The 24033-nt window shown below is 47.6% G+C and overlaps 2 protein-coding genes across 4 annotated transcripts in view; one reads left to right on the top strand and one right to left on the bottom strand.

Annotated features, from left to right (window-relative positions):
- MORN5 (MORN repeat containing 5) overlaps window positions 1–10297 on the bottom strand; it is a 32777-nt gene extending 22480 nt beyond the window's left edge. For 2 of the 3 annotated variants that reach the window (XM_037059209.1, XM_037059210.1), the window contains exons 1-4: window positions 10211–10297; window positions 7716–7863; window positions 5981–6092; window positions 2691–2822 (exon numbers count right to left, since the gene is read on the bottom strand). In XM_037059209.1, coding sequence (XP_036915104.1) covers window positions 2691–2822; window positions 5981–6092; window positions 7716–7863; window positions 10211–10257 — 439 coding nt within the window. In that variant the 5' untranslated portion in view covers window positions 10258–10297. Of the gene's footprint in view, window positions 1–2690; window positions 2823–5980; window positions 6093–7715; window positions 7864–10210 lie in introns of those variants that run through there. The other variant, XM_037059211.1, reaches the window with a different exon arrangement.
- A 123-nt stretch (window positions 10298–10420) lies between these two features.
- On the top strand, window positions 10421–23788 carry NDUFA8 (NADH:ubiquinone oxidoreductase subunit A8). The gene is made up of 4 exons (XM_037059201.1): window positions 10421–10586; window positions 16148–16311; window positions 19721–19886; window positions 23473–23788. Exons 1-4 carry the CDS (start codon window positions 10434–10436, stop codon window positions 23608–23610), a joined length of 621 nt encoding a protein of 206 aa, XP_036915096.1. The 5' UTR covers window positions 10421–10433; the 3' UTR covers window positions 23611–23788.
- The last annotated feature ends 245 nt before the right edge of the window (window positions 23789–24033 follow it).

Here is a 24033-nt window from a genome sequence, read left to right as displayed (position 1 = left end):
ACAGATGAAGAGAAAGGGGCCCAGAGAGGGAAGGCACTGACCCAGGGTCAGCCAGCAGGCAGCATGAGCACGGGGGCCAGGACCTGGGCTCTGTGCCACCACCATGGGCCTGGGGTCCTTCAGATGACCCTCTCTTGACATCTTGCCAGAAAGATCTCCTATTTAACTTTAACCCCCTTTGGTCCCTTCTCTATAAGTAACCAGAGAAATCTTTCTAAGGGACAAGTCTAGTTACCACTCTACCCGCCTGAAACCTTCCCTCATTCTCCACTGCCCTCTATTGAAAAGACACCCACAGTCTTTCCTACTGCCCTCACCTTTTCCACCTCTCGGGTTTCCTCCCTGGCTCTTCTTCCCCTGACATTGTTATGTCGCCTTCTGGACTACCTGTGGCCCCTAGATGTGCAGGGTTCTCCTGCATCTCTAACCCTTTCATGTGCTGTCCCTCTGCCTGTAACACTCTTCCCAACCCGGCTGCACTTGTCTGCCCTTATTTAGGCTGCACAATAGATCGTGCCTTTTCCAGGAAACCTCCCTAGCCTGTGGCCCCCAGCATCGGGCACCCCTGCTAGGTTCTCCTGCAGCAACTTGGTGTGATTATGAGCCATTTTACCGTCCGTTTCTCCAGCTCTGAGACAGGAGACACTATTACGCTGCTATCACCTTCATGCCTGATATAAAGCCAGACCCGCAGCCACTGGTCACTAAGTATTTCTTGACCAGACAACCATCAGTGCCCATCCTTCTCCAAACTTCCCAAGAATGGCCTTCCCTTCCCATGATATGTTTTAAAAAGACTTAATTTTTTAGAGCAGTTTTAGGTTCACAACAAAATTGAGATGAAGATGCAGAGATTTTCCACATCCTTCTCACGTATGCGTAGTCCCCGCCCCCACGATCATCATCCCCCACCAGAGTGGCACATTTGTTCCACTCGATGAGCGCACTGACACATCATAATCACCCATCGTCCGTGGTTTACATAGAGCTCACTCTCGGGGTAATGCCATGGCTTTGGACAAATAAATGATGACAGGTATCCATCATTATCAGATACAGAGTATTTCCCTGCCCTGAGAATCCCTGCGCCCCAACTATTCATCCCCATCATGCACTTTAAGTTCCTCATCAAGCACAGCTTTTGCCCACAGGAGCCTAGGAACACAGCTTCTGACTCCTCAGTCACACCGCGCTTTTGTGCCTTTGTGTGTCTCCCCATGCTCCTCCCTATGCGAGGGAAGCCAGGGATGCTATTCCTGTTCATGAAATTCCCTCACTTGTGGCACCATTTTTTTTCTAACTGATACCCTTCATCTCGGCTGGGTGATTAGTTCTCCTCCATAATCCCCCTTCATCCTTTAGGGCTTCCCCCGACTGGGGCCCACATCACATTATATTGTAACTGTAGGTTTTTGTGTCTGTTTCCCTACCAGACTGTGAATCTTCTTGGGACCAGGATGTCACGTGAAACAAGAGTGGAAAAGCTGAACATGAGTCAGTGGCATTGTACCACAACTGAAGAACGGTTCCATGAACACAGAGTTCCCAAAATATGTTCTGTGGAACCCTGGTTTCATAAATATGCTCCAAACTAATTTATACAGTGGGGGAAACTTACTGTGTAAAGTGCTCTCAGGAGGACAGGCCTTCTGGTCTACCTGGCCGTGTCTTTCTCATTGTACTGGATCATTAGAGGGACCATCGACTGCTTAAGATTACGTATGTGGGTGTATACACATGTATGCTTGTGTTTGTGCACTAGTGGGCATTTTTCTAGGAAGAGGTCCATTGTTTTTGTTATTTCTAATGGGACTGAGACTCAAGATAAGAGAAAGGGTAGGAATCACTGTGTTAAAGGAAAATGCTCATGTTCTTATCTGTAAATTGGCCTTCTGCTAGACTGGTCACTGTCATAGACTGGTCACTGTCAATCAGTCCTGCTCAGTCTGATCAACTTGTGTTCACTTGCCAAACTGAGGTTCTGGAACCTCCCTCTGCTGAGGGGCCACCAGCCTTCTTGGACTGCGAGTTATGACTCACATCTAGGCTGTTACCTATGCCGTCTCTTCTGGCTAGAAAACCTCTCCACATGCCTGTGGTCAACTCTCAGTTATCCTTTGGGTCTCAGCTACCTGCCATTTCCTTCTTAAAACCCTTTCTGAATTTCCAATCCGGGATTAGGTGCCCCTTCTCTGTTCTCCCCCAGAATCATTCCGGCCTCTCTGAGAACCGCCCCTGCCCGGCATCTAGGGCCATGTTTTTTCCCTTTCATTGTGCTCATTCCATGATGCAATCAGCTTGTACTTGTACTTGTCTGCTACCTGTCAAAATGTAAGCCCCATGAAGGAGGGGGTTCGCGTCCAGCTCTGCCATGTTTGCTGCTCACAGCAAGCCTGGTGTCCAGCGGACAGTAGGTGTTCACTAAATACTAGGTGAAGGGGCGCCTGCAAAAATAAGCACTTTAATCCCTTGTCACAGTCAGGCCATAACATCCTTTCCCTCCCTCTCTGACTATGTACAGACAACAGTTGTGAGAATTTCAAATAGTGACACATTCAGATAATCAGTTTTTGTCTCTTATCAGCAAAAGTTTCTTTCTCACCCACTGCATGCGTGTGTGCACACGTGCACAAACCTGTGCATGATGAGAGAGGAGAAAAACACATGCAACAGTGTCAGAACAGACATACCTGCGTTTCTCAGAAAGCGATTCTTATAGTCCTTGACTACCCTCGTAGTCGGGTTGTAGAAGCCATCTCCACAGTCATAACAGCCTGCAGGGATTTTTCTAGGCGGGTCCATATTGGTGAGTTGAGAGATACCTTGAAAGGATACAATGCATAATTAACTCACCGCCAAGGTCAAACTGAGACCCGGCCCCTGCCCAAGCCCACTTTGGTCCGGTTGCTCACATGAATACCGGCTCTGCTGTTGGACCCCGTTGCGGGTCTGGAGCAAAGGCAGCAGGAGCAGTGCCCCAGAGTAGCGTCCTGGAAGTGGCTCAGTCACTCTGTGGGGGGCCTGGGCACTGGACCCCACCCTCTTTCTTTGACCCCATCCTCCATTTCTAGGGACACCATGACAAGAGCACATTTCTGGAGTCAGAGAGACCCCGAGGATGCCTTAGAGTTGGCCATAGGGATAGAAGGCATGTAAGGAGAGGGTTAGCATTCATGGTGTGGGCAGAGGCCAGAGTGGGTGCTCCCGCCTCACTCAGAAACCTGTGGGGCTGGGTACAGATAAGGAAGAACAGTAGGAAAAAAAGGGGCAGGTGGGCAGGGATCAGGTAATGGAGAACCTCGATTCCCACCAAATTACCATCATAGCTGCCATTTACTGAGTGCTTATTAGGGGCCAGGCATTTTGCTACGCACTTGACTCCTTACTACTTCCCTTCACTCTCACAGAGCCCTGGGGCCCCATTTTTGGGGCAACAAAACTGATGCTCAGAGAGGTCAAGTAGCTTGCCCAAGGTTATCCAGCTAGGAAGCAGCTAGATACCCAGTTTCGTAACCTGTTTGTCAAGTTGCTGATGTCAGGGGAGGAGAGGGCCTGGATACCGCCCCCTCCCGGGACTGGGGACATTGGAACCAGCATGAGAGAAAGAGGACACCCAGCATGAGAGAAAGAGGACTCAGTGCACCTTTCAGGTCACACCACTCTGTCTGTGTATATCTCGGAATGCTGAGGCCTGAGCAAAGGGTACAGCGGTGGGATCAGTAACTTCCTGGGTTTCATGTAATCGGTGGTTCCTCAGTTCCCTGTCCTTGGGCCTGGCGCCATGCTCACAGTTCAGGGTCCTGCATGCCACAGGCACTCCTATGTTGCTGAACAATGACGACTAGGTATACCATTGGCTAACAATCACTGGGCACATGCTCCATGCCAAGTGCCATCTGGCCATTCTCTCCCTGAAGCCTCATGCTCATGGCTACCTCAGACAGGTGAAGGGCGGCCTTAACCCTCTCCCAGCCCTAACGATGCCTGCTCTGGGGCGGAGAGGCGGCTGTAGGAGAGGTCTGCAGAGTGCTGAGTGACCTGGGAAGGAAGTGGGTACTTAGGGTCCAGCTGCTCTGCTGGAAGTCACAGGAGGAAAAGGGCCGGGTGTGGGGAAGGTCACCACACTGCCTTCAAGTCTGGCAAAGGCCCAGCTCTGGCCAAACCAGCTGCTTCACAAGAGCAGGCGCCTGTAGTCGGGGGCTCCCGACTCTAGGACTCTAGGGCTCTGTCCATCTGGGGTAAGAGCCCACGACAAAGTCCAGGCCCTGCCATAACTAACCCAAGGAGGAGCCCCACACCAGTTTCTTAAGTGGCATCTAGATTGGCAGCTTTTTGACATTGAAGGCTGTGTCCTCTCAGCATTCGGTCCCCTGGGCCCAGCCTGAGCCTGACCCAGAGCAGGTGCTCAGGAAGTGTTAATGTCATTGCCACAGCTCCCCAAAGTGCATGCACCCCATCACCCCACACTGTGATGTCAATAGTATCATCCCTGTTTGGTAACAAGTCTTTATTGAGCACCTACTATGGGCCAGGCAATGTCCTAGGCCCTGGGACACAGCAGTGAATGAGAGCGAGCCTCACCCTCAGGGAGCTCACTCGGGAAGAGAGATGCCGAGCCCTGGCGACAGAGCTCTGAAGGAACACCATGATGCTGTTCCGTGGCACACCCTAGGCAGGCCTGGCCTTGGGAATCCAGGGAAGGGGTCTGAGAGAAAGAGACAGTAAGCTGAGACCTGGAGGGTGGGAAGCAGTTACCTGGGTGAAGTGAGAGGGTAGAGCACTCCCGGCAGAGGGGATGGTAGGGAGGAGTAGACAGAAAGTGAGCATGGCAAAGGAGAGAGAAATCCTGAGGAGGGCGCAGTGCAGGACAAGGCTGGAGACCTCAGCAGGAGCCAGAAAATGCAGGTCATTTTAAGAGTCGGGAACCTTAACTTCAGGGTAGTGGGAAGGCACTGCAGGGTGTGTGTGTGTGTGTGTGTGTGTGTGTGTGTGTGTGTGAGAGAGAGAGAGAGAAGGGTGAGGGTTTGGTGATAAGATTCACGTTTCAAAGATGAAAGTGACTCCAGAGTGATAACAGCCCAGAGTGGGTCAAGCAGGGATCTCAGGAGACCAGGTGAAGGAGGGGGGAGGAGAAGGTCTGGAGCCTGGCAGGGGCAGAGAGGAAGACAGAAACTCTGCTTCACACAGGCAGGTGCTCAGTAAATACTTGTCTAATGAACAAGGGAGTGGAACACACTTAAGAGGCAGAGTCCACAGGACCCACGATTGTACAGAGGGGAGAAGGCAGGGTTAGGCTGACCTAGGGAATGGGACTGAGCATCTCTGGGGGAGCCATGGCTGGTGGGAAAGTAAAGGGTTCAGCGCAGACAAGTCGAGGGATGAGAACATGCAGGTGATGGGGAAGCTGGACGCAGGAATCTGAAAATCGGGGGTTTGATTTTAGTTTGGAGGCAGATGGTAACTGAAGGCCTAGGTGTGAATCAACTTGTTTAAGGAGATTGCATAGAATAATGGAAGAGGGCCTAGCCAGGTCCTCACAATTAATAATGGGGGATGAGGAGCTGGCAAAGGGGACTAAGTGATCCCAGGTCACGCAGCAGGGTTTGAGCTCAGGTCAGCCAGCCTCCAGCCCTGGGTGCACCTGGGGACTTCACCTTCATGGAGGTGACCTTGCCCTGGCTCCCCCAGCTCGTAACAGGGAAGGCTGGACTCAACTCAGACCTCCAGCTCCACACACTGTCAGCTACACCCTGTGATCTCAGAAAGTTAGGGTTCATTTTTACACTTTGCAAAGTCATTTTCGCATCCATCATTTGGGATTTATCGTCTGCCCGTTCTGGCTCCAGAACCCGTCTCTTTTGTTTCTGCGGCCCCTGCTCGATTCCACCTCTCCTTTGGGTTGCTTCAATACGCCCCAGCCCACTTGAGTAAAATTGAGTTTCATCTCGCTCTCCTTTTGGGCACCTGAGTGCCTGGGTACCTGTAGGCTTCAGGCCATGGCAGATCTCCGTGTAAAACCTCCGATCGTAGCTGTCACAGTAGTGCCAGTTCTTTGCATCATACTGAAGCCCGTCTGAGAAGGTGTACGTGCCCTGGGAGACAGGGAGCATGCAGGCGTCAAGGAAAGAGGTGGCTTTCTCACTGTCACAGAGAAGTGGCACAGATCACAGTTATCACCACTGTGGTGACAGGATCCAGTGCTGGGCTCCATGCCTGGCACTCAACATGTGATGATACAATGTGACCTCGGGCAGATGACTTACCCTCTCTAGCCATTGGTTTCCTCATTTGTAGAATTAGGATAATAATGCTACATATTAAATAGGGTTGATCCAATGAAATAGTAGGTGCGAGGCATTTGTCACGGTGCCTGGCGTATAGTAAGCATTCAAGTTGTTATTATCATTCTCTTATTGTTATCATAGCTCACAAGGTCAGAGCCATCAGTCACGGCCCTTTGTCCAAACACGTACATTCTGCTTTTGCTGCCTTAGGGCTGGAGGAAGCCCCAGACATCGCATTGGCCTGAGCCTCAGGAAACAGGGGTGGAAATTCCAATACTATTAACTCACTGTGTGACCTTGGGTAAGTCACATCCCCTTCCTGGGGCTTAGATTCTTCAAGCTGGAAGACAAGGAATGTTTCTTAATCTTCTCTAGGTCAGGAGCCAGCCCCATACACAGCCTTAGTGAGACTGATGAAAGTGACAGATTCTTTCCCCAGAGAAACATTAGTCCCACATGCACTGAAACTTTTGAGCAGAAATCAGGAGTTTCCACCGACTCCTTGAATTCTATTTGTGATCCACAAATGCCAGGTTAAGAATCCTTGGACTAGATGACTTATCAGGATAGTGGTAGCGGTGGTGGCAGTAACAGTAAGAACTAACACTTATTGAGTGCCTACTGTGTGCCAGGGACTGAGCAAAAGCACTCATTTACTCTCACAGCCACCCTGGCGGTGCCTGGTACTATTGTGGCAGGCTGAGTAACGGTCCCCAAAGACACCCACGGCCAGTCTCTGACTATGCACAGCAAGGGGACTTTGTGGGTGGGATTAAGTTAGGGATCTTGAAGTGGCGAGATTATCCTGGGCTGTCTGGGGGGCCCGAGGTACTCACCAGGGGGCCTTATAAGAGGGAGGGCAGAGAGTCAGGTGGAAGACCAGGCGATGACAAAAGCAAAGAGAGGGGAGATGCGATGATGCAAGTGGGGGTCAGAGCGACGGGTGGCCGTGAGCCGAGGAACACAGGCAGCTTTTAGAAGCTGGAAAAGGCAAGGAAACGGACCCTCCCACAGAGCCTCAAGAGGGAAGGCCGCACTGCTGACCTACTTCGACTGTGGACACTCCCAGAATCGTAAGGTAAATGTTTCTGTTGTAAGGCACTGGATTTGTGGTAATTTGTAACAGCAGCAATAGGAAACTAAAACTACCCTGGTTTCTCATTTATTAGACCAGGAGCACAAGTCTCCAAGGGGAAATCATGGGCTCAAGGTCACACAGTTAGTGGTTTCACAGGATCCAGACTCATCATGGCCTCTCCAGGGGCCCTTCTGCATGCAGAGGGAGAGGTCCCCAGAGCCCTGCATATTAAGAAGAGAGAAGAAGAAGGCACCAGATAGGGAAGGCAGGGTGTCACATGTGTGTGTATGCGATGGGGGGGGTCCTCCCATCTGAGGCTTTCCCCTCTGCAGCCCCCCTCCCAGGCTGATCACCTTAATAGCCAAACCCTTTTCCCAAATGGCATCGTATCGGCTTCCGCTGGGGAAGTACAGGGTTCCTTGGCCATGAAACATGCCGTCCTTCATTTCCCCAACATATCTTGTTTCAGTAGGGAGGATGTATTCAGCATGGCCCTCCATCCTGTAAGATCAAAGGGAAATCGCTGAGCCCTGCGTGGCAGCTGGAGGGTGGGAGCTAGTGGCCACAGGAGAGCAAGTGGGGACCTCGCCCTCAGGGTCCTCAGATGTTACCATCCCAGCAATATTCTGGGCAAAAATATTTTGTTTTCCTCAAAAGCTCAAATATAAAAGGGGCTGGTGAAGGGGGACAGAGTTTGGTCCGTTCCTCATCTTCCTCACATAGAGTTTGTCCTGAAGTTCACACCATCCCCAGAACACCCTTGGTGGGCTTGGAGAGGGGACAGATGTACCCAAAGCCACACAGTAAGCACCGTCAAGAGGAGAGGGCAGGTTTCCTGGCAGCTGGCTCTGTGTCTTTGCTGCTAAGACCAGCCCCACCCTACTCATTATACCCAAGTGGGATATTTGGAAAAGCATGAAACTTGGACAGGATACATGAGTTTGAATCTTACTTCACCATTTCCTAGCTGTATCATCTTAGATACTTTCCTAAACCTTTGTTTGTCTGCTTTCCTTCCTTTGTTTCTTCCTTTTCCCCAACAAATAAATATCTACAGTGTATCTACTATAGGCCAGGTGACTTGTGCAGTCAGGTTTCCTGGATACAACATGGACACAACAGCAATCCAGGCAGATGTGTCCCTGCCCTTGGGGTAAGGCCCACAGTCTATTGGGGGACACAGGTGAGCAATTACATAAATAAAGTGCCATGCAGGGTGAAGACAGGCCCCTACGGAGCACAGGGAAGGGACACTTCAACCAGTTGACCATTTAACTAGTTTCTTCATGTGTGAAAAGCCTGAGATTAATGCCTGATAATGTGTAACAGTTTTCCTAGTAAAGGGCCTGACATGTAGCAAGTGCTTAAGAAATATGCTTTAATGCATTCCTTCATTCATTTTCCATTCTTCCCTACTGGCTGGAAGTCTCTGCTCCTAACTCTGCACTTCTTCAGGCTTTTGCTTTACCCCTGTTGAATGCATAGCACTTTGCCTTGCCTAGTAATAACTGTGTACCTCAACTCCCCTATTTGATCAAATCATCCAAGAAGAAGGCCTTGGCATGCTCAGCTCTTAGAATCATTTGGTTTTTTTGTTTTGTTTTTAAAGATGCTCTGGAAACATCCACTGAGTAAAAAATGAAGGAAACACAAAGACCAGTGAGCTGGTTGAGTGGACAGATGCCACTGTGGCAGAGGCCCCAAGCAGAAGAGCACTATGGTTAGAGCACAGCTTCTGAGCCCTGGCCAGGTAGTTCCGTTGGTTAGAGCATGGTCCCAATACACCAAGGTTGCCAGTTCAATCCCTGGTCAGGGCACATGCAAGAATCAACCAATGAGTGCATAAGTAAGTGGAACAACAAATCAGTGTTCTCTCCTTGCCCCTTTCCTCTCTCTCTGAAATCAATCAAATAAAGCACAGCCATCCAAGCCTGGCTGTACCTCTCTGTGCCTGTGTGACCTTGGGCAAGCTCCTTCACCTCTCTGAGACAGTTTCTCATCTGTGAAATGGAGATAATGACAACCACACCCCCAGAATTGTTGGCGTATCCTAAGAGCTCAAAAACTATTTTTCCTTTATTCTACTGAGAGGCATTGGAGGAGAAAGAAGACTTCTTTCCTCTACCTCTTTGCTTGAGTTCACATCATTTTTTAAAGGTTTACAGTTCCTTTAATTCTTGCTCTTCCACTTGGCTTATGATTAGAAAACATAAGTTAATAAATAGGTATCCTTTCCTTTCTCTCTCTCTCTCTCTCCCTTCACATCATTTTAGAGCATACGTTCCGTCTAAATTCTTCTCTGAGATTAGAGCCCTCCCCCTTTTATCACTGCAAATTGGACATCGTTGTCCTTCTACAGACATCTCCAGCTCACCCAAAATGGAACTCATCCTCTTTTCCAAAGCAGCCCCTCCTCAGGGTTCTCAATTTCTGTGTGTGGTATCAGAATCTCCCGGTTCAAAGCCTGAAGCTGGGCACTGGACTAGGACTGGAAGCAGTCTCGAGTAGGACCTGGAGTCAATCAGTTTCCAAGTCCTGGCAATGAAATCCTAAACTTCTACATTTTTCTCTTTCCAGCAGACCCAACAGCCTCTGCCTTGACCCAAGTATGTATGGAATGAATGTTATCTCAGCAATGCCGCTTGGGCAAGTTACTGCACTTCTCCGGGCAGAAGTCATTTTACTGAACTGTAAAATGGGAATAAAAAAATCCTACCAGAAATTGTTGTTCTGAAGGTTAAAAGGGAAAAATTTGTGAAAGTGCCTGGTACAAGATCCTTTCAAAGGCAAAAAGACAGCTGTCTTTTCCCACAGATTTTCAAGACAGTGAATCAAATGAGGCCCTTACCTCCCATCTACAAATTCCCCAATATATTCGCTCCCCGTGTACTGCATGACGCCTGCCTGTGGCTTGCAGCCCTTGGGATTCCGGAGTCTCAGTGTATACCGCCTCACTATGACAACCAGGAGGGATGGGCGGAGCCTAGGCGTTCACACAACTTCCTGGCATTACGCACGCTCTGTGGTTCACAGATGGGCAAAGCAGTGCGCCTGCGTGCCTCCAGCTGCGCATGCGCAGTTGCTGTGCGGCCCTCGGCGGTCGAAAGGGGAGTTCAAGGAGACGGGGGCGACGCGGCTGTAGCTGCCTCGCCAGGGTCGGGGTTACCGACATCATGCCGGGAATAGTGGAGCTGCCTACTCTGGAGGAACTGAAAGTGGAGGAGGTGAGGCTCGTCTGGAGGACAGGCAAGCGGGACATAGGGCCGAAAGTTTCCCGGGCCTGGCCCAGTCCTGCTTCGACTCAGCGGGCCCTGGGCCCCGGACCCCCTACCCCATGCCCCACCAACACATATGCAGGTCAACCCCCGGATGCTTCTTTTTCACCTCCGGGAATCGCCCCACCCAGCCCGCAGTGGCTCGAGAACTCTCTCCCCTCCCCCAAAGGGATCTGCTTTCTCACTCACGTGAGTAATAGTGGTACTTTTTGTTAAGCACCAACCAGGGCCACTTTGTTTACGTTATGTCACTTAATACTCAGACTTCTCTGTGAAGTGTATTACCTCAGGTCCTCACAGTGAAGGGGGAGAGAGAGTCACCTTAAAACAGCATTATCGGTGCAAAGTGCATTAGAAAGGAGGTAGGAGGCCGCAGGAAAAGGAGATGGTATTGGAAGAGTAAAGTTGCTAACCCCTCAGGGGAGGTGTTTGATAATAGGACATTTAACATTCAGTTATTCAAGAGCTACCGTTTAAATAATTACCATATGAACATATACTGGAAAATAAGAATGTCCCTGCGTTCACAGACTTCGTAATCTAATAGGGAGGCAATTACAGTAGAGTGTAGTTAGTGCTATGAGAAGTGCAGACAGTATAATACTAATTACAGCAAACATGAACAAGCCTTTGGGAGCTGTCAGGCGGGATTTAATTCATGGAATCCTACCAGCAACACTCTGAGGAGGAATATAGTTGGTCTCTCCATGTTGCAAGTAAGGAATGGGACCTGAGAGAAGTGATTTGCCCAAGGTCACATAGCTTGTAAGTGGTAGAGCTGGCCTGTGGACCCAGCTGGGATTTGAAAAAGCCATGCTTTTAAATGACCGTGTTTTGGGCAAAAGCTCAAGGATGAGAAGGCTTAACAGAACTTTCCTGTTCAGAGAGACGAGTGCTGTTTGACAAGCCCCTAGTGTTGGTGGGAGGCAGCAGTTGCTGAGCCTGCAGAGTTACCTGGGCCGAGGCAGGACTGGGAAGCAGCTTCCATAAGGCCAGATGCAAAAGTGTGGACCTTATCATGTAAGTGAGGGGATGGGGAGAGGTGGAAGGTTTTGAGGCAGAGGAAGGTCTGGATCAGAGAGAAGAAAGATCAGGCTTCACTGGAGGAGAAGCGGGCAAGACCAACATCTGTTTGCCACAGATCATATCCCAGGACTGTGTTAAGTGTTTACCTGCATTACTTAACTTACTCTTATATATCTGTGAGAATGGCAACTGCTATTTTCCTCAGATGGAGAAAATTTTGGTGTTCAGGGAGGTTACCATAAAGTGACATTTACTAAAATTGGCAGGGGTGGGGCGAGGCGGCGAGTGCTGTCAACAGTCTTTTGTTTTTGCCCCACTGTGAGGCTGGGTTTTACGCAAGGTGCTCTATTTTTCATTGGAACTTTAATTTGGTTCAACAAATAATTGAGGTTTTACTTTCTGCAAGTATTCTATATCTGGAAAAAATTTGCCTTTAGGCCTCACAAGATAATCACATAAATAACTAAAATACAAGACAAAGTCTAATTAAATGCCATAGAAGAGGGGCAGACATGGTATAAGAAAGGAGAGTAGGATTTGAAGTCGTAGCTAAATTCTAGGCCTAACTGCTCGATTACCTTGATTAGTCACTTTAGCATTTGCAGACACAGTTATTTTATTTGCAAGATGAAGTGATCCCAGCTGTATCATTCCCTGAGGCTATAAAAGGAACAGAGAAAGCATTTCTTGGGCATAATGTAAGAATTATGGACAGCGGTGGAGTGGAGAGCTTTCTGAGCAAGGGTAGGATCTGAGCGAAGGTAAGGGGATGGGAAAAGGCAGGGGACCAAAATTGGGTCCTGGGACCAGGGAGTCCAGTGTCCCTAGTGAATGGCAGTAAGTCTCTTTTTGAAGTGTCAAGGGTAGAGGGCTGGAAAGGTAGTTTGGATCCAGAAGGCTTCAGTACCCCATAGGAAGTTTAGGCTTTATACTTCTGTTAAACCTGCATCCTCAAGGGGTTTGTGGCTGATTTGTTTACAATAGCAGAGTAAAATAAGAATTGTCCTAGGAAGATCACTCCAATAGCTCTGTGAAGAACGGGTTGAAGGACAAGAACAACAGGGAGATTGCTCTTGGTGGCTGTCGAGACAATTGAGGGAGGTGTTGATGACCCCAGCAAACTGGCGACTGTGCTTACAGAGAAGAAAGAACGAATTTTCCTAGAATTGATCTGGCTTAGCGATAGCTGAGGTGTCAGCAGCAGGAAAGGTCGAGGGGTCCATGTCAGGTTTGCAACTTGGCATTAGGACTGAGGAAGCCAGAAGGGGCAGGTTTGAGACAAATAAAACAGATTCTGGACCCCACTGACTTCGGAGTTATGACACACCCTATGGAGAAAGTAGTCAGAAGCTTTGGGATGGAAAATCCTTGTACACATTGGCCATTTTCTATAAAAACACTAGCTAATATTTATGATGTGCTTTCTATGTGCTAGGCACTGTTCTTAGTATTATTAATCATAACAGTTTTATCAAATAGATACTGTTAGCCCTCATTTTACGTAAATGAAGTAAAATCTAAGGCATAGTATAGATTAAGTACTACGAGAAGAGATGCAGACACTGTTTAGGAGGGAGAACGGGACTAGAAGGTGGGTTGCAGACTAGGGCCTTCTCTGCCTTCGTGTGTGCACCTGTGGGCTGCCGTGCACCTGCCGTGCAGCGAGGCTGCTGAGGGGTGAGTGAGGAAGGACGCTGGAATGCTGTGTTCTGTGTTCTCGGAGACAAAGGGAACTGAATGAGTTTGAGAGGGTATTCATGGTGAACCGTTGTGAAAGGATGTTTCTGTTGGAATTCGTCAGTCTCAGGGCAGAAGCAGGTGAGGGGAGAAGGTGACATCCGAAGTTCTGTGCTGCCTCGGTGGTGGTGTAATAGGAAGAGGCCAGTGGGAGGTCACGGCTGGATTCCAGCCTGTGGTCGTCCCTGACCTGCTGTGTCACCTTGTGCTCTTCGCTCTTCTTCCCCAGGATAGATTTAGTGTGTGGCTCCCATCCCTTATTTCTCTGTGACAGCGTGTTTTACATCCTTGGCAATGCGGGCATGCCTAGACTTTGGTAAGACTTCAGCATTTGTAGGAAAGTCATGCACAGGACGCTGTTGTCGTTTGGGGCATGATAGCTGCTAACTTAATTTTTAAAATATATTATGCTTTAAGAACGTTTGCATCCTGATTTTTATCTTCCCAGTTCTTTATAGATAATATAGCAAACAAATATGTACCACTTAGTTAACCTAAACAAACTCTTACTATAAAAACCTAATATAAAACTTTATAGACTTTTAAACAAATTTGTTAGCATCGTCATGCAAATTTTACTTGCATTATAAGTAACTGTTTTGATAATTGTAGCAGTTGTAATATGATTAGACATAGTCATAACTTTATTCTCCTCTTCCCATAGTGTGTAGATTAATTACTCTCTTCATCTTTCTGTACCTTTATCTTAGTAATAATTTTGGCTAAGCTGGGTAAAATTCCTAAAAAATAAAATTATAAAATTTTTATTATTATAAAAATAATAATGATAACATTCTCACATAAAAATCCTTAATAAAATACTTGCAAATCAAATCCAAAGGTATCTTAAAGCATAATACGCTGTGACAGGCTGTATTTTAGTGTAGCTGCAATGGTTCAGTTTTAGAAACTCGATTAATGTTTGACATTGCCTTTATAGATAGATTAATGAAAAAGAAACCGGAACATTTGTCCTTCCTGGTGGAGAAAACAATTGGTTTTAAAACAAAACCAATTAGGATTGGAAAGCAAGTTTCTTAATGAGGACTATCTAAACAACCATGTCCAGACACCAAGAGCAGATGTCATGCCACACTGCACTGCAGTCTGGGGGAAGGTGCAGGCGCTTGCCGCCATTGCTGTTCATCTGTTTTATCCTGGAGGTTTAGGTCAGAGCAGTAAGATAGGAAAGAGAAGAAAGAGAAAAGAAGATAAACATCAGGAGGGAGAGGAAGCAGTTTTTATTGGTAAATGAAAGTTTTTTCATGAAATCTTTTTGAGTTTTGTATCAGAACTAACAAGACTTAGTGTTTAGCAAGACATGGCTGGAGAGAAGGTACGGTGTACAAATAGGCAGTAACCAATTTGAAAGCACAATAGAAAATCCTATTTAGATGGCATCAGAAATGCTAAAATGTTAAGGAATAAACAGGAAGTGTGCAGGGTCCTGTGTGCAGGAAGCCAGTTTTAACGAAAGGACGTGGAGTGGCCTGACCGAGGGGAGGACACGCTGTGGCTGGAGGACCAGGTGTGACTCCTGTATTCCCACCTCTTCTGTGACTGTTGTGTCCCCTGTACCTGGCACTGAAGTGAATGCTCTGCAGTTACTGGTGCTGGACAGTGTTCTGGGTGCTTGGTGAACCACAGTAAAAGATACATTTCATTATAGTTTGACAGCTTTATCGGATCTGCGTTGAAAAGAATCCCTACCCCCTCAGACCTTACGTCCTGGCACTCACACCTAGGGTGACCGCTGATGCTGGCTTGTATAAGATGACCGAGGAAAGACTCTCCGAGGAGCTAAATTCAAACAGAGAGCCAATAATGTAACAGTGCTGGTACCCTTCTAATTTACCAAACAACTAAACTTAGTGTAATTCCAATGCAGATTTTTTGGGAGGGTGGTGTTCACCTGGAATAAAAACCAAGAAAATTTTGAAAAGGAAGAGTGATGGGAAGGATGGTCCCCTCCAGACAACAAAGTGTTCTGACAAGTTACAGTGATGAAAGCATTGTGGTGCTGACCAGGAAAAGGTTGGTGGACCGTTGCTGCAGCAGCTGGTGCATTGGCCCAGGTCTGTGCAGTTCCCTGTGAGCCAGCTGCCACTACCCTGTGTTGCTTAAGAAAATGTCCTAGAATGCAAGTGAGAGAGACTGACTGGCTGTAGGGAAGGCCACCATGGATATGCTGTCTAATTATTAGTAATAACTCATACTGATCCCTTCCAGCCAGTCGTCTCTGATCCTGCAGTCTTCTATGAATTGTATGTGTATCTTTCTACTATGACACATAGTCTACTAGTCCAGTATTAGATCGGTATTAGCTAATATTCTCGTATACTCCATTACTTCTCTTCTGGAGAGAGGACTCCTGAGAGGTCCCCAGAGTTGGTTTCTCATGCCCCGGGAGCCCCCATCTTCCTTCAGAGCCCCGCTCCTCTGTCAGAGACCTAAGGCTGCTCCTAGGGCTGCCACTTCCTCATGTCTAAATGGGGGTGGCAGCGCCAACCCAGCGAGGCCGCTGGGAAGCTGTAGGAAGCCATGAGTGTGAAAGAGCTCTGTGATCCCCAAAGCACTGTGGATCACCAAATGGGCCTTGTGGCGGTCCCCTTGTCTTTACTTTTTTTTTTGCAAAGTCAGAACAGCCATCTCTCTGTCCCCTCTGTTTTGACCAGTGTGAGAAGTTGAGGAGGTGATGACCTGGTCACGAATCTGTGGTCTTTCTTTCTCCCCTTGGTCTTTCCCAGGTGAAAGTCAGTTCTGCTGTGCTTAAAGCCGCAGCCCATCACTATGGAGCTCAGTGCGACAAGGCCAACAAGGAGTTCATGCTGTGCCGCTGGGAAGAGAAAGACCCGCGGCGCTGCTTAGAGGAAGGCAAGCTTGTTAACAAGTGCGCCCTGGACTTCTTCAGGTGAGACTCTCCGTGTCCGTGCCTGCTCGGTTGAACCGTCAAGGTGTATGTGCGTGGTGAACATCCAGCTAATTAAAGGGAAGGACCATCTTTCGACTAATTTTAGTAGATAGTGCAAGGCTTTGAAATCAGATCGTTGGTCTGATAGTTATTTTTGTTACTTGTTTTCGTTATTTGGTAAGTTCTTTAGTCTTCACGAATCTTGATTTCCAAATTGCAGGCTAATACCTATCTTAGGATTGTTATGAAAACTTGGAAAGGCACAGAAACAGTTGTGCTCAGTGCTTGTGGCAGGTGTCACCAGATCATCATTGTTGCGTTACTCCAGAACACGCTGTCACCGTGGAAAGAAAAGTGTCTTCAGAGTCTGGGATTTTTGTTGGGGGGGGGGGGGTGCATTTTATTTATTTATTTATTTATTTATCTATTGTTTTTATTTATTTATTTATTTATAGGCAGAGGGGAAAGGAAGGAGAATGAGAAAGAGAGAAACATCAATGTGCGGTTGCCTCTCACACAGCCCCCACTGGGGACCCAGCCTACAACCCAGGCATATACCCTGACTGGGAATCGAACCGGGGACTCTTTTGAAGCCCGGGCTCAATCCACTGAGCTACACCAGCCAGGGCTTCAGAGACCGGTTTTTGAGTAGGCCCCTGTGCTTGATGCCATAACTAAAAAAAAAACAAAAAAAAACAAACCCAAATTGTAATTGTAGAAAACTGTTTTTAAAAGTCATATTAATCAGATCTCTAATAAAAGGGACAGGAACTTAACACAGAGGGCATTGGCTTATGCAACTATAAAGTCCAGAAATAGTACTGGCATCAGGCAGGGCTGGATTCAGGGGCATAAATAATTTCACAGTGACCTGCAGTCTTTTTGCGTCTCCTCCTTTCCTCTCAGTCTCTTAGTTCTGCTTTTCTCTGTTGACCTCATTTTCAAAGATACTTTTTCCTTGTTACAGCAAAGATGGGCACCAGCCACTCCAAGCTGCTGTGCCGCTTGTTCAGCAGGCATGGACAGAGTGCCAGCTCTCCAGTAGTGTGAGCTGAGGTCCCTGGACTGAGATGATGGGCCTGGGTGGTTGACTGCGTGTGCATTATCTTTGAGTGGGTTGTGTTGCAGGAGATAAAATGCTGTGATTGGTCAGGTCTGAAGTGGGAGTAGACTTAGATTCACCTAAAGCACATTGCTGAGAGACGGGGAGGGGTTGTAGCCTAAAGGAAGGATGTTACAGCAGATGAGGAATGCCTACTGGCTAGGCAAAGTCCACAGATGTCCACCAGGATGACTTTAGAGGAAAAAATCAAGTTTTGTCATATAATGGCTACTTTTCTTTTTTGTTTCTGCTGTCTTTAGCCACATGCAAAGGTTTTTTATGGTTAAAATCAAAGTGTGTGTACATTTTAAAATTTATTTTTCACTCTTGGGAACATTCTTTCAAGTTACTGTTATTGTCTTCATGGTCATCGTTTTTACTGGCTATATACTATTCCATCAGCAGCTAAACCATAATGTACCTGACCAATTCTTGTTATTAAATATCATTGTTGATTTCAGCTTTGATTGTTTTGGATAAATCTGCAGTGATTACCTTTGTGTACAGATCTTTTTCTTTTTTAAATTAATTCCTTCATATAAATTTCCCAGAAGTGAAATTATCTTACAAAAGGCTGGAAACATGTTTACACTGAGTTCATTTATGCAGTCCTCAGCACTGTATCTTGGTACACCTCACTAGCATTGCATATTATTTCCATATTTGGTAGGTACAAAATGGTTTTCTTGCTTGAATTTGCATTGATTTGATTGCTAACATTGTTTATTTTTAAATTTTTCTTTTTTCTTTTTTTTAATAAGAGTTTGTTTGAGCCAAAACTGACAACATTGCTGGGAAGCAAGATCTCAGATGATTCCAGATTTTTTATTTAATTTTTTTTTATTCTTTAAGATTTTACTTTATTTATTTTTAGAGAGAGGGGAAGGGAAGGAGAAAGAGAGGGAGAGAGACATCATTGTGTGGTTGCCTCTCATGAAGCCCCACTGGGGACCTGGCCCACAACCCAGGCATGTGCCCTGACTGGGAATCGAACCAGTGATCTTTTGGTTCATAGGTCACACTCAATCCACTGAGCTATACCAGCCAGGGCTAGATTTTTAATTTTCTAAGAGAATTTTGACAAAGCATTTCTCCTTTGGCTCAGAAGTAGTACTTTTACATGGGAGTAGTTTGGATTTCACAAGTTCCCAAGGTGCCCAACTGCCCCCATGAGAGGACTTTCTCACGCTGAAGTTGCTTGTGTCAGGCATTGGCAGAAAGCTATTGGGTGTGGGTGCCGGAGTGGTATGACAGGGCCCAGACCAGAGACTGAGCGCCAGAGCAGTGGTTCACAGGCCTTATTTTGCCCCAGCATTTTCAGGATGCAAAACTCCCATTGGAAACGGGAGGTCAGGTAGAGTTTGGGAGGGTGCGGTTTTGTGAGCCCTGGAAGTCCAGCCCACTGGGGCTAGAGGTAATGCAGAAGGGTTCCCCAGGGCTTTGGTCATCCTTCTTCCTTTCTGTCGTGCCCTCTGCCACCCCCAAGGTTATGCTCAGAATACCTGGGGGCGTGCACGAGGACCTGGTAACTGGCATCGAGCAGGGATGCAAAGCAGATTTTCACTGTGTATTTCTGTAGACCGTCTCTGAGGTTCTTCCTGCGCCATGGTAAATAAGATTCCTGTGCAGACTGTCGCTAGGTTCTGGGATTGTGACAAGCAAGTGGTTCAAAAGTGTTCCTTTGGGAGCAGGAGGTGTTCTGCATTTCCTCCACAGCCTCAAATACGGCTTTTACGTCAAGCGAGGGCATTTTATTCTTGCTTTAGTTGGCGTTTGTTTGATTACTAGGAAGGGTGAATGGTAAAAAAAGAAAAAGTGCAGTTCCATACAAGCCTTGTCCCTTTTATACACAAAAAAGTGCTTTTTCTTTAACTACTTTGGTGGTCCCAAAATGAATTAATATGCTATCTTGCTTCTTAGCAGACAGCACCAAAGATAATTTAATTTTATTAGTGACCAGAGTAATCTGTTTTTATTCATTGTATTAATAGGATGAGGATCTTGAGCTTCTGAGGAGTGTAAGGCAGTCGGCCTCAACACCAAATGCACCCAGGGTCTCCTGCTTGGTAGTTGGTGTGTTTGCTTTTTATAATTCCGTCCCTTCTTTGGCTATTATGTGTCCCCTCTGACTTCTGTCAGCATGTCCATCTCCATCTCTCTCTCTCCTACACTTGCTAAGCTGATAATCTTCACAGTTAGATCTAAAGAATAAATAGGCTCCAGGTGAGAAAGTCTGTACTTGTTTTTTTTCCCCTCGTTCTTGTTTTTTGTTGCAAGGAGCACCTCTGACCTAGCCCTCTTTTCCAGGCAGATAAAGCGTCACTGTGCAGAACCTTTTACAGAGTACTGGACCTGCATCGATTATTCCGGCATGCAGCTCTTTCGGCGCTGCCGCAAACAGCAGGCCAAGTTCGACCAGTGTGTGCTGGATAAGCTGGGCTGGGTGCGGCCGGACCTGGGAGAGCTGTCCAAGGTAAGAAGAGGGCATGTGTCGGCGGGCTGGCTCTCCCACTAAGGGGCAGGTAAAGGCAGGAGGTGGTCAGAAAAGGGGCCTCTGTGAGCACAGGTATGATGTGAGAAATCCAAATTTACCTAACAGGCTAATTGGGGAGTGATTATACATAGTCCCCCAGGGAGTTTGTTTAACAGAGGTATTCCTTTAAATAGCTCTTCCAGCTTGAGCAGATTTGCCTGTGGTTAATTAGCTCATTGAAGAAAAGAAGGAAGCAGATGAGGATAAACAAAATGTTTGGGGACACACCGTCAGTTGCAAACATAGAGGTTACCGTGGAATTCAGCAGGGAAATAGGGTCGGGGCTGTGTTAGGTTTCTCAGGAGCACACCTGAGGGAAAAAAAGTACGTGCCTGTACTTTGAAAAGCGCGTTTGCCTACCCTCTCTCCTGTTTCCTGTGAAACCGCCATCTGTTGAAACGTCGGAGAGAGGAACCCGAATGTCGTTTTTCTTCATGTCTCACTCTTTCTTCCTTTATACGATCATTAGTTCTTGTAGAATTATGTCTCCTGGGAAAGTTTTTGAATCCTCTCATTGCCCCCACTTCTTGGACAGGAGTTCCTGGCCTGGGCTATCTGAATTTCTGGAAGGGAAGGTGGATAAAGTTGGATTCTAAAAGGCAGTGCCTTCTCTGGAATTGAACTTAGAAAATAATTACATCTTCACAATAGTCATAGTCCATGTGGGAAATAAATCAGATGTCACTTTCTTTAAAAAAATCTTTTTTCAGCCCTGGCTGGTGTAGCTCAGTGGATTGAGCACGGGCCTGTGAAGCTAAGAGTCACTGGTTCAATTCCCAGTTAGGGCACATGCCTGGGTTGCAGGCCATGTCCCCAGTAGGGGACACATGAGAGGCAACCACACATTGATGTTTCTCCTTCCCTTCCTCTTTCTCCTTTCCTTCCCCCTCTCTAAAAATAAATAATAAAAAAATTTTTTTTCAGGGGTCCCATATTGCTTGCCAGATAAAATATTCCCTCCATATGGTGCCATGGAGGACCCTTTCTGACCTGGTCCGTCCCCACTTCCGAGTCCCACTGCCCTCCATTGCCTCTGGGGCAGCACGTCCACCAGGGCATGATGGGAAAGCCCAGGTTTTGCAGAGAGATGGGCGGTAGATTTGCATCTTGGTTCCACTGCTTAAATGCTATGGGATCCTGAGCAAGTTGCTTAAAATCTCCTGTCATACCAGGTCTGTCAGATGGAAACCATGTTAAATCCCGAGTTCTCTGTGAGGGTTAGGTGAGAGGGCTGGTGTGAATACCCAGCCTCCTCCCGTGGGCACACATGTGCACGGTTGCTGCCGGTTCCCTTCCACCCGTGTGCGGTCTGCGGTGCCGGCGGGCGCTGGGCCTGAAGCTTGTCATCATAAGTAGATGAAGGGCTTAGCAGTTTGTTTTTGTTTTTTGTATCTGGCTTGATTATTTTACTGCAGGTGCCTTCTTTTTGCTGCACTGAACACATTGTTTTTAGTAGTTGATAATTCTAAGTTGGAAAGTGGTGGAACTTCTGTATTTACTAATGAAAACTACCCTTTCTCATTTCTCTCTGTCGTGAAAGGACAGTTAACAAATCATGCTGTTAAGAAAGCATATTCATTTCTGAGTTTTTGTGTTAACATTTTTAAAAACTTAAAGTACTGTTTTCCTTAACTCTTGTCAAAAGAGTATTCTTTAAGAGGGTTATCAGTTGTAATTACAAGACAGTCCACATGCAGTCTCTCTCTAGAAAGGTGATAATCAGCTGGGCAGAGCCTCTATCAGCCTGCCCTCCTGCCCTCCCCCAGTGCGTTCCTGCCCAGGGGTCGACTCTGGGCTCAGAGGTCATGTCCTCCTTTGATGTTTCTGACTTTCCTAGGCCGAATTGCTCTCTCACCTGTAATTCTATCACCCTGGTAACGTCAACATTGGAGATAACTTACGGAGCACCTGCTGTGTGTATACATCAACCACTTTATGTGGATTATTCTAATAATGCTGTGAGCTAATAGTCCCATTTTAGAGATGGAGAACTGAAGGCTGAGTTGGCTGCCCGAGGCCGTTTACTTAGGAACTCGATTGACCACATGCTTCTCTCTGCTCCTTTTTTCTTTTGAGTGTGGCCTGGAAGAGGAGTTGTTTTACTGTTCTTTTCACAATAATTTGTCTTTTAAAGGGATCCTTTTATTACTTTCAGTTTGAGAAACATTTTTCTCAACTTATTTCATAGATACCTTGAATTCCTTAAAGGAGAGCTTCAAATGCCAGCGTGAGGCATTTGGAATGAGCCCTACCAGCAGTAGAGAACCACTAGCGATCTTGGATTGTAGCCGAGAGGCGAGAAGGCTGTTCTAAGCAAGCAGAAGCCCGCTGCGGACTTGCAGTGGGGAGACCTGGGCTCCGGCGGCGGTCTGACGGTTACCGCGCACTTTACCTTAGGCAGGTCAGCCTCCCGTGTCCTCGTCTGTGAACTAGATAATAGTGCCTCGTAGGTGGCTATAGTAATAATTATTGTGTACATGAGAGCCCTGTTCATGGTTAATGTTTTTCTAATTTACACATACAGGAAGACTGATCTGGTCATATTACATGGAGTGACTTAGAGTTCAGACCACTAGGTAACCAGACTGTTAGTAATTGTGGCCATGTGTCTTCTCTGGGCCTGTTTCCTCATCTTTAAAATGAGAGCAGTTTCTGTGGGGCTTCCAGTGTACACTTTTGTGGCCGTGGGGGGGTCGTGTGGGTGTAAACACCTTCCCCTTCTCTCCCCGTTCCGCAGTTCGGTGCTCCACCCTCTTGCCTGGCCTGTTGGCACAGCTCTCCACTTCCGGTCTTGTCACTGTGCAGTTCACCGTTCGTACCTTTTAGTTATACCCCTGTTTCAGGGTGTTGTCGGGTTAGAGTGCACATACCTTTGCATATCCCTCAGTGCCCTTCACCACCTGGTGCCTGCCTGCCCGGGTAGCATGGGCTTTGGAGTGCACAGATCTGGCTTTGAGAGTTCGCTCGGCGGCCCCAGGGAGCTCTGCACAGGGACCTCAGGGGCGAGAGTGAGGTGGGATGATGTGCCCAGCATTGCCCCTGACAGCACCAGGTGGTTAGGTAGGTGCAGACCTCTGCACAACTGGTACACACTCTCTGCCTGCGTGTGTACTGTGTGTTTACCGAGAGTGCCTTTCCCTCTAGTCTACCGCTGGCTCCTGGCCACCCTGCAGGATTAAGCCAGACACTGTCCCCTCAGAAACGGTCCAGGCCCCTAGCCCCCAGGATGGGTTAGGTGTGCAGAGTCCTTGCTCCGCCAGCATGCGTTCTCATCTCAGTTACGGTGATTCGCTTGGGGGGTCTTGGTTGGTTTTCTCCTCCAACTCCCTCACTAGCCTGTGAGCCTCTTGGTAGCTGTGTGTTTTGTCCCCTTCTGTGTCCCTGATGTCTGCCCTGTGGAGTGGCACAGAGCGAGCAGGATTTGCTGGGGCAGGGGAGTGGAGAAGGGACATGGGAGGTGTGTCTGTGGTCACAGACTACTCCACCTGACTGTCACTTCTGCTTCTTTCCACTTTGCACCTCGCAGGTCACCAAAGTGAAAACAGATCGACCTTTACCGGAGAATCCCTATCACTCAAGACCAAGACCAGAGCCCAACCCCGAGGTAGAAGGAGACCTGAAGCCTGCCAAACATGGCAGCCGCCTGTATTTCTGGACCATGTGAAGGCAGGTCCACAGCCCACACTCAGTCCCGAGCCTGGACGACGACCGGTGGAACCTCACGTGCAGTTCGCGTCGGCTGGTAGTGTTCTCTCCGGGATCACAAACAGTAACAGAGTCTGTCTGTGTGACTTGGCAGTTATTCTATACCATTTCCTGGCCATTAAAAAATTTAAAGGAAACAGTTGTATTTTCTTATGTTTTACATAACCCTGTGGCCTTTAAAGATGCCTTCCCCTGGCTTTTTCTTCTTGTGGTCTCGCCTGTTGCTCCGTGTGCCACAGGCATCCATGGTGGCAGGGGGGGCACCTCAGACCCCGGGGAAGTGACGGTGCAGAGAAAGGGCTTCGCTGCCCAAGACGGCTCCTGGGAGCACATGTGTGTTCACACATTTTGGGGTCTCGACCCTCTTTCCCATCGAACCTCT

Source organism: Sturnira hondurensis, unplaced genomic scaffold (assembly GCF_014824575.4).
Source record: "Sturnira hondurensis isolate 20B ecotype Veracruz unplaced genomic scaffold, ASM1482457v3 Scaffold0010448, whole genome shotgun sequence".
NCBI lineage: Eukaryota > Metazoa > Chordata > Mammalia > Chiroptera > Phyllostomidae > Sturnira > Sturnira hondurensis.
This window is presented reverse-complemented; position numbering and strand designations above follow the sequence as displayed.